The sequence below is a fragment of the Chiloscyllium plagiosum genome, unplaced genomic scaffold (genome assembly GCF_037043375.1).
Source record: "Chiloscyllium plagiosum isolate Xiang-an unplaced genomic scaffold, Cpla_swu_hap1 HiC_scaffold_3, whole genome shotgun sequence".
Taxonomy (NCBI): Eukaryota; Metazoa; Chordata; class Chondrichthyes; order Orectolobiformes; family Hemiscylliidae; genus Chiloscyllium; species Chiloscyllium plagiosum.
In genome coordinates this window covers 134,447,813-134,458,171 of record NW_028270141.1, presented here as the reverse complement: position 1 = coordinate 134,458,171, position 10,359 = coordinate 134,447,813, and the positions used below count along the sequence as shown (strand labels likewise).

The window sequence follows — 10,359 nt, the reverse complement described above, 5'->3', positions numbered from 1 at the left end:
TCACTCCTGTTTATAAATCAACACAAAAGGTTGTACAATTCGTATGTGATAGTGCACTATAATCAAACCATAAACAAATCATTCTAATTCCCAGTTATTCACTGTGGCTCCCAATTTTACATCTAAAATGACCATAGCCATTTTGTCAGTCCACAGATTGCACTTTTAAAAGGAATGCAATGTTTGTTCCCATAATGAAGTGTCCTCAAACACAGATAAATAACATTTGACAAAATGTAAGTTTTTATAAATTTATTCAAAAATGACAAACAAGTGGATTCTGAAAATTTGTAGCCTGAACAATTTTGCACAGAACAAGATTTTGTCGCACGATGCTTTGGAAGAAGCTTTGAAGGAAGGAAGTGCAACATTTAAATCCTAAGAATTTTAATAGTCAAAGCAAACAAACAAAAACAGGCAGTTTTCTTTTAAAAAAGGCTTAGAAGTTAATTTAAATATCATTCTTATCTACAACCACTGTTGTTGAAAACATACATGGGTCTTCTGCAGCTGTTTTACATACCGTGACAGCTGTACATCTTATTACAATGTTTTAACTTTGTGTTATTGGAAAACTTGCTGTTAATAGGGTTCTTCCAACATTTAATATGTATGAATCTCTTTCCAAAAGCCAGAACAAAAACATATGTACGACTTTCTTTCAACAACCTTCACTGTCCAAATAGTCTTATGTCATGTAATAGTTGATCCTGATGAAATGAATGGGCTCAAAACAAAACCAGCAGATGCAAAATCTGGTATAGGCTCCTAGGTGGGAAAGGAAATTATCAATTTCCTCAAAAGGTTTCTTTTTCTTATTTTACAAAAACATAAGTGCAGTCCATTCATTGTAAAGGGTTGATCAATCCACCTACAGCTTCGACTCAGGAAATCCCAAATGATATTTGGCAAGACTTACCAGTAGGAATTGACTGAATATTTGATGAGCAAAACAGTAGGCTTTAAAGAGGAATTAATGAGACATGAGGTGAAGCAGAAAATATATATGAATATGTTGTTATAAAGTGCCAGTGAATCTGATCAGAAACATGTGGGGCCAGTCTCCCTCCAGATAAACTATTCAAAAAAACTATTCGAAAGCAGAAGTCAAAGGCAGGCCTACAAAGAAAAATCGAAGGCCAACATTCATTTAGAAGAAATAACTTACTCAGTAAGTTTCTGAATATTTCCAAAAGGTATACAGAAGTGGTAACTCCAAGTAACAGCTTATTTGAACTCTGCAAGCTGAAAGTGTCGTACAAACAGTATTTAATATGAAGTTAAATTCACAGGAATCCAAAGTAAATCAAGAGAATGGTTAGTACATTGATGAAAAAGTTGGAAAAGGGAGAAGCAGTGTCAGATTACAAAACAGCAAAGCTAAAAAGAGGGAAATTTCCAAGTAGAATTTAGTAGGGATTAACTTTTGTACGTGTCCAAGATCTACAAAGCCAAACACAAGTTAGCAAATTTCTATTGATAATAAAATAGGAAATGCAGAACAGGTTTCAACAAACAAAATCCACAGAAAGGTGGTGATGGGTCAGATATATGGCAAATGAAATTCTGATAAATGCAAGCCATATTCTTGGCTATTTCATAACTATGCCTTGCGAGTATATGGAAATTACTTCAATTTCCAAAAGGATATTTGAAGAGTTAGCTGGGGTAATATCAAATAGCGTGAGTATATAAAGCCAGGATATAACTTGCAGGTTTTCAGAAATTGGTATATTTACAAGTTGTTGCTTAGACTACACTTGGGATACTGCGATTAAGAGCCTATAAAGAAGAGTGATTCCAAGGGTAAGCAGATAAAATCATAAAAAGGGATATGTTTGAATTCTAATTATGGTAAAGTTAGTGAACTTGCAGTCAGGACCATGGGAGCAGAATATATAAATTCATGTCCTAAATTTACATTTTACTACTTTAAAACCTGTTTGCTTAAAATGTAAATATTCATCTTCTATGGGAGTAGGACAGAGCAAGTCAGAAAGAGTACGAGAAACAGAAACATTAACACAAAGTTTAAAATGCGTTCAAATGGTAAAGTGAAAAAGCTGGACGCTAAAAGTTTGTGTTTCAAGCCAAATACACTTTTAAATCCTCAATTGATCTTTCTTAAAATGATTTGTAGAAATAAATACGGCTATCTACAACTTTTATGTAATGCCTACTTCAGGTATTATAAAATCTCAACACCATACCTCTCCCACACAGTGCAAAACAGTAAATGGTGCAATATTACATATTACCTAAACTCATGACACCTCTGGCAGGGTGAAAGTCCAGAGCAACAGCAACATCTAAAGCTTTGCTCTTAAAAGGATGCAGTACCATTGAAAGAAAAGAAAAGCTAAAGAAAATAGCATTAGAGAAGAAGAGTCACCTTATGCAATCTATCATAAGTGGCATGACACATCTTTTTCAGTTATGATGTAAAATGAGTTTAGTCAGTTAAAGTATGACATTATTCTACCTATTTTCATAGGAGTTGAAGACTTGCTACTACAAATGACTGTGCAAGGGTTAACAGATCAAACAGCAACACTTTGCAGAGAAAAGAAACAAAATCTTTATATCAGGATTAAGATTGTATTTGAAAACAGCAGAAATCAGCACCCTTAACAAAACAATCTCAACAGAATAATGCCCTCAGGCTTCATTGTAACTGATTTACATAAATAAGGGAACAGCCCTCAAAGGCAGCACAATCGAAATTTTGCCTTTGGAAAGCTACAGTTTCAATCATCAGAGTATAAGCACAAATCCATCAAAACAAGGGCTGCCAGATCTATCAGTAAATCATGCAATCGTGGTTTAATAAAAAAAAAAGACCTTTAGGAGATGTAATGTGTAAGGTTCATATTCTCTGGCATTCCAAATAAGACAAGCAAACATCAGCATCCCCTTTCCACTCTCCCCACACTTACAATGATGCAAATTCTCAGGACTGGGATGGACCTTTAGAACTAAAAAAGATTTGAGACGTGAACCTCTTTGCTCAACTTCCTACAAGGTCATTACTAATGACACACCAAGTTTAACAGCTCAGATACTAATTGGGTTCTGCATGCGTACGCAAAATCAGAAAATCATGGGAGCCACAGGTTGTGTGCAAGCCTACACAATATTAAAATATTTAATTCTAGAGCTAGGGAAAAAAAAAAATCTCATTCCCTTGAACCTTCCTCTGGCTTTTAACTGTTTCAAAAAGCTTAATTCATTAGATTTGCTGCTAGGTTGCATTAAATTTACTTTAAGCTTGATAATTCAAATCTTCTCCTTCACAACTTCATAAATTAAATACTGTATAAACTAGTCAGAAGCTAGGGTGGAGAATCATCACAAGGCAATTAAAGACTATAAAAGCTAGTCTTTAGTGCAACTATAAAGAAAAATCAGGATAACTGAAATGAAAACCAGGCTGGTACTGTTGCAGCTCTGTCATGCAATAGTACCAGGCTGGAATCAACATGTGACATCCCATGCACCAGTTAAGTGTGACTTCTGTAGAACTTAATGGGGCCTTTAGTTACTAGACTGCTTTTATAGTTTTTGCAACAGGCCTTTGTGGTGCCTATACCACATCTGTATCTGCAGGTACATATTTCACAAATAAATAACCAAATCAGTAAATTAATTGCAAGACTCAAAGGGATTGCCAGATAAAGCTTGAATGTTGAAAGGATAGCCTTTACCCAGCCTTAGGTAGATCTGCTGACCTTCATCCCAGCCCAAACAAAGTAAAATGCACTGTTTACTGTACTACATTGATTTACATTACAATATGCCACACCTGCGTATTTACTGGAAAACCTTTTTTCAAAAAGACTTAGTTATTTCATTTCTTTTTACAAGCATTGAGGCTCACAAAGACAGCAGCAGATGGTTGAACGGTGCTTACAGGTTACATACTTTAGAATATGAACTGGTATACTTGTAACTATCTCTGTGTACAAATGATTAGGTGCTTGGGGCTGTCTTTGCTATTCACCTCTTCTTGGGCGGATTTGCCGTGCGAGGGGGCGTAACAGGGCGGCCAGAGTTCAAACCTCCATACTGGTATTTTGCTTTCTTTTCAGAAGGCTTTAGAATCTAAAAACAGATATAAAATGCATATTCACTTAAATTATCTGAGCAATGAATGGATCTCATAAACAAGTTTGAAGAGGCATAATTAAAACATGCCAAGCTAAAGGAGAAATTTTAAGAGGTGACTCAAAATGACAGTCAAAAGACAAACAAAAACTTTTTTCTTGAAATTCAAATCAAGGGCAGCAGGATGTTAAAATGGAAGCAAGGTGCAAAAAAATGCAATAAACAATCCAGGCACCTTCTACTCCTCTGAGAGACCATGTGCCTAATGGGAGAGATGCTTCTTACCAACCACATTTTGCAGAATTTATACACAGAAGTTTAAAAGAACACTGCTCAACCCTATTCTTTCTAGGACTAGCAAGCAAATAGATGAAGGGATTATAAGGTTTAACTGTGCTATCAGAAAACAGTAAATCCAAAATTAAAATCAGGCACAAAGCACAGAAGTGGAGCTCATTTGCACACAGACCACAGGAGCAACATGTTCTAGATAGCACAGAATTGTTCTGGATGGGACGCAGATAGTCAGGTATCTAAACTAGCCAAGGCTTCATCTCAAAAGGTACCTTCCACATTGTAATCAGAGAAGCTCAAGGCATTGATCTTTGATAGTCCCAAATGCATCCATTAGCTGTAGGTGTCACCACGGATTTGAGTTACACAATAAAACATTTTTGAAATTTTCATGCAACATGGCTGTTGCTGGCTAGGCCAACATTTGTTGCCCATCCCTAAATGACTGAAAAGATGGTGATAAGCTGCTTCTTGAATCACCGCAGTCTATGTGGCACAGGTTCTAGCCACAATTCAGTTAGGCGAGATGTTTCAGGATTTTGACCCACTGACAGTGATAGAATCAAAACTCCGGATGGTTTGCAGCGTTGCCTGGAACCTGTCGTTAGTGGTCTTCACATACATCTGCTGCCCTTACCCCTCTACTGTGATAAAGGTCTTGGACAACGCTATTAAAATTTACACATTCTAAATGATCATGTAACGGTATAAAACTGGTAATTTTATGAGGAACGTTTGAGCCTATACGCACTGGAGTCAAGAATAAGAAGTGGTCTTACTTAAACAGAAGGTTCTGAAAAGAATTAACAGGGTAGAGGTTGGGAGGATGTCTCTTAGCAGGAGCTTGGAAGTCGGAAACAGCTTCATCTCAAAACCCATCTCAGAGGGTCTTTGGAATTAATTTTCCTGGACAGCAGTGGAGATTCAATCATCTACTTTATTCAAAGTTGATTCAACAAGAGAAATTGGAATTCATGGTGGGCAGATAAGAAAAGGAGTTGGGGGCACAATCCAACTAGCTACAGAAAATGCATTATAAAGGTGGGTAAACAAGAGGCCCAGAGTCATACAGCACGGAAACAGACCCTTTGGTCCAGCTTATTTTTGCTGACTATAATCACAAACTAAACCAGTCCCACCTGCCTGTCCTTGGCCCATATCTCTACAAATTATTTCTTATTAGTGTACTTATCCAAATGTCATTTAACTGTTGTACCTACATTCACTACTTCCTCTGAAAGTTCGTTCCGCACAAGAATCAAGCATTGTGTAAAAATAAAATGGCCCATGTGTTCTTTAAATCTTTGTCCTCTCACTTTTAAAAAATATGCCCCCTAGTCTTGAAATCCGCACTCTAGGGAACAGATACTTGTCATTCACCTATCTATACCCCTCCAGTGACAACCAAGTCCCAGCCTCTCCTTCCAACTCAAACCTTTCACTCCTGGCAACATTCTGGTAAAACGTTTGTGAACCTTCTCCAATCTAATCATATCCTTCCCATATCAGGGGGACCAGAACTGGACACAATATTCCAGAACAGGCCTCACCAACGTCCTTTATAACAATAGGTGCAGGAGTAGGCCATTCTGCCCTTTGAGCCTGCACCACCATTCAATATGATCATGGCTGATCATCCTTAATCAGTATCCTGTTCCTGCCTTATCTCCATAACCCTTGATTCCACTATCCTTGAGAGCTCTATCCAACACTTTCTTAAATGAATCCAGAGACTGGGCCTCCACTGCCCTCTGGGGCAGAGCATTCCGCAAGCCACCACTCTCTGGGTGAAGAAGTTTCTCCTCATCTCTGTCCTAAATGGTCTACCCCGTATTTTTAAGCTGTGTCCTCTGGTTCGGCACTCACCCATCAGCTGAAACATGTTTCCTGCCTCCAGAGAGTGTCGAATCCTTTAATAATCTTATATGTCGCAATCAGATCCCCTCTCAGTCTTCTAAACTCAAGGGTATACAAGCCCAGTCGCTTCAGTCTTTCAGTGTAAGGTAATCCCGCCATTCCAGGAATTGACCTTGTGAACCTACGCTGCAATCCCTCAATAGCCAGAATGTCTTTCCTCAAATTTGGAGACCAGAACTGCACATAGTACTCCAGGTGTGGTCTCACCAGGGCCCTGTACAGCTGCAGAAGAACCTCTTTGCTTTTATACTCAATCCCTCTTGTTATGAAGGCCAGCATACTATTAGCCTTCTTCACTACCTGCTGTACCTGCATGCTTATCTTTATTGACTGGTGTACAAGAACACCCAGATCTCTTTGTACTGCCCCTTTACCTAAACTGATTCCATTTAGGTAGTAATCTGTCTTCCTGTTCTTGCCACCAAAGTGGATAACCATACATTTATCCACATTAAACTGCATCTGCCATGCATCTGACCACTCACCTAACTTGTCCATGTCACCCTGTAATCTCCTAACATCCTCATGTTTCACCCTGCCACCCAGCTTAGTATCATCAGTAAATTTGCTGATGTTATTACTAATACCATCTTCTATATCATTAATATATATTGTAAAAAGCTGCGGTCCCAGCACTGATCCATGCGGTACCCCACTGGTCACTGCCTGCCATTCCGAAATGGAGCCGTTTATCACTACTCTTTGTTTCCTGTCAGCCAACCAACTTTCAATTCAAGTTAGTACTTTGCCCCCCCATACCATGCGCCCTAATTTTGCTCACTAACCTTATATGTGGGACTTTATCAAAAGCTTTCTGAAAGTCCAGTTACACTACATCTACTGGATCTCCCTCATCCATCTTCAGAGTTACATCCTCAAAAAATTCCAGATTATTAGTCAAGCATGATTTCCCCTTCATAAATCCATGCTGACTCTGACCTATCCTGTTACTACTATCCAGATGTGTCATAATTTAATCCTTTATAATAGACTCCAGCATCTTTCCCACCACTGAGGTCAGACTAACCTCAACAGGACATCCCAACACCCATACTCAAATGACTGAGCAAAGGCTGCAAGTGTGCTAAATGTCTTCTTAACCACCGTGTAAACATGTGACGCAAACTTCAAAGAATATATCCCTGAACCCCTGGGTATCTCTGCTCTGCAACAGCACCCAAGGCCCTATGTTTCATTTTATAAGTCCTGCCCTTGTTTGTTTATACAAAATGCAATACCTCACATTTATCCAAATTAAACTCCATCTGCCACTCCTCAGCCCTTTGACCCAATTGATCAAGATCACTTTATAATCTTAGATAACCTCTTTCATCATCTACGATAACACTAATTTTAGTGTTATCCGCAAACGTATAACCATGCCTTTTATGTTCTCATTTAACTCATTTATATAAATGATGATCAGAAGTGGACCCAAACCAATCCCTGTGGAAAAACGCTGGTCACAGGCCTCCAGTCAGATAAACAACCCTCCAGCACTACTATTTCCTGCCATTAAGCCAATTTTTGAATCCAATTGACAAATCTCACCCTGAATCACGTGATCTAACTTTATTAATTAGTCTACCATGCCAAACCTTGTCAAAGGCTTTACTGAAGTCCAAGTAAACAAAGTCTACCATTCTTGCCTCATCAAACGTCTTGGTTAGTTCCTCAAAAAATTCAATCAAGTTGAAGAGAGACAATTACCCTCGCACAAAACCATACTGACTATTTCTGATCACTCCTGACCTCTCCAAATGCATATAAATCTATCCTTCAGCATTATCTCCAACACTTTACCCACCACTGAAGTCAGACTCACAGATCTATAATTCCCAGGCTTCTCCTTCCATCCCTTTTCAAACAAAGGTACAAAATTAGCCACTCTCCAGTCATTCGGCAATTCACCCACGGATGATACAAATACTTCTGTAAGGGCCCCAAAATTTCCTCCCCAACTTCCTGGGATAAGCTAGATCAGGTCCCAGAGATTTATCCACCTTTATATTTTCTAAGACCTCCAGCACTTCCTCTTTTATGGTATGAGCTGTTTTCAAAACATAAATATCTATTTCCCCCCCACTGAGTTCTCCAGCGTCTATTTCTTTCTCCACAGTGAATATCATCACAAAGTATTAATTTAATCTCTCTCCCATCTCCTCAGGTTCCACACAAATATGACCTTTTTGCTCTTTAAGGGGCCCTATTCTCTCACTGGTTGCTCTTTTGTTCTGACTGTACTAGCAGAATCTCTTTGGATTACCCTTAACCTTATCTGCCAACGCTATCTCATATCACCCCTTTGCCTTCCTGGACTACTAAAGAATGGCCCTGCATTCTTTATACTATTCATTGCTAGGGAAAGCAGGCCACCTATTATTGGAAATGCAATAGATTAAGAGAAGGGAATATGCAATGAGTCCAGTTGTTGAAGTCAAGCATGCAGGTACAGTAGGCAGTAAAAGGTTGCAAAAGGTATATGGTCGTAATAGCAACAGAATTACTATGAAGCAAGGATGTCTTGCTGCAATTATACCAGGGTCCTGGTGAGACCACACCTGGAATATGGTGTGTAAATTCAGTTTTCTTAGCTGAGGAAGTGCTGTAGAGGGAATGCAGCAATGCTTTAGCTGACTGATTCTCTGAATGGCAGGACTGGTGTACGAGGGGAGGTCGAATCAGTTAGAATTTCAGAAGAATGGGCAAAGGCGGAATATCAGCTACAAAATTTTAACAAGACTAGACAAGGTGGATTCAGGGTGAAATGCTGCTGATGGCAGGGGAGCCCAGAACCAAGGGTCACAGTCTAAGGATATAGGGTAAACCATTTAGGACTGAGAAATGCTTTAACCAGAACGTGGTGAGTCTTTAGAATTCAGTACCACTGAAAGCTGTCGATGCCCAAAAAAAAGCATCAAATTATCAAATGGCAGAGTAGGCTCAATAGGCTAAAGGGCCTTCACCTGCTCCTATTTTTTATGACTTTATGATCAAGTAATTTTAGCTATTATTATAAACAGAATTCTTTCAATTTAGAGAAGCAATTCTTCCTGTGGATTATTTGCCCGATGATGAGGGGCTAAATTTAGTCTAATAAGAAGTAATGTATCATTCATCATTTGTTCTGCAGGAAAATAGTTAAAGCACTTTTCCTATTGTGTATTGTACTGAAGTGAACAGTACAATAAATACCACACTATGCACTTGACCAATACATACCTGAAAAGAACACATTAACGTTTCATCGACACTCATCATTCCTCCAGCATTATCGAACTCGCCACAGTAGTTAGGAGCAGAAAACAATGTAACCAGTTGGCGTTTTGCAAAGAATTCATAACCATCTTCAACCACCTGAAAATCAACGTTTATTACATGAGTAATTTTCCACTCTGATATTGAAAGTTTTTTTCAGCCCAAGTCTTGGTTCAGACATGTTCCTTTCAGGAAGAGCCAACAGCTCCTCATTCTGGGGAAACATCTTGCTGATGTCACAGGGAGAAAGGGAGCAAGGTTTCTAATTGATTAGTGTAGGTCAAATGCTAGTTTGTATTAACTTGTTCATTCGCTTGATGCTACAGGTGAAGGAATCTCACTGCAGTACAGGGTAAGTGCACCTCAGTTTTTCCAAAGGGTTCAAACAGTTTTAGCCCATCTTCTGGTTAGTACAGGGAATTCAGAGAGTGAGCAAGTTGGGCGGTGCTGTTTGTTAGAAAGTAGTAACTGTGATTTTTAAGCAGTAAATTAAATTTAAACTTAAACTTGTAATCTAGAGGCAACAGAGAGTTACTTATGTCAGTTGTTTGGATTTTGTGTTCCACCTACAGGATATAGTCAATCATGGATGCTGAGAGCATCCCTGATAATTACATCTGCAGGAATGGTGTCTAGGTTCAGCTGCTCACTGAACAAATGGATCAGAGACATTAAAGAGCACACAAATAGCAGACAGCGTCATAGACAGGCATTATAAAAACATGGTCACACCCAAGGTATAAGTACATAGAAGGGTGACAGCTTAATGAGGCAGACAGTCAGTGC

At 38.8% G+C, this 10,359-nt stretch overlaps 1 protein-coding gene across 1 annotated transcript in view; it reads right to left on the bottom strand.

Annotated features, from left to right (window-relative positions):
- Positions 1–237: 237 nt before the first annotated feature.
- Positions 238–10,359, bottom strand: part of LOC122548493 (serine/threonine-protein phosphatase PP1-beta catalytic subunit) — a 113,719-nt gene continuing 103,597 nt past the window's right edge. The window contains exons 7-8 of the mRNA XM_043687219.2: positions 9,538–9,672; positions 238–4,101 (exon numbers count right to left, since the gene is read on the bottom strand). Coding sequence (XP_043543154.1) covers positions 3,997–4,101; positions 9,538–9,672 — 240 coding nt within the window. The 3' untranslated portion in view covers positions 238–3,996. The remainder of the gene's footprint in view (positions 4,102–9,537; positions 9,673–10,359) is intronic.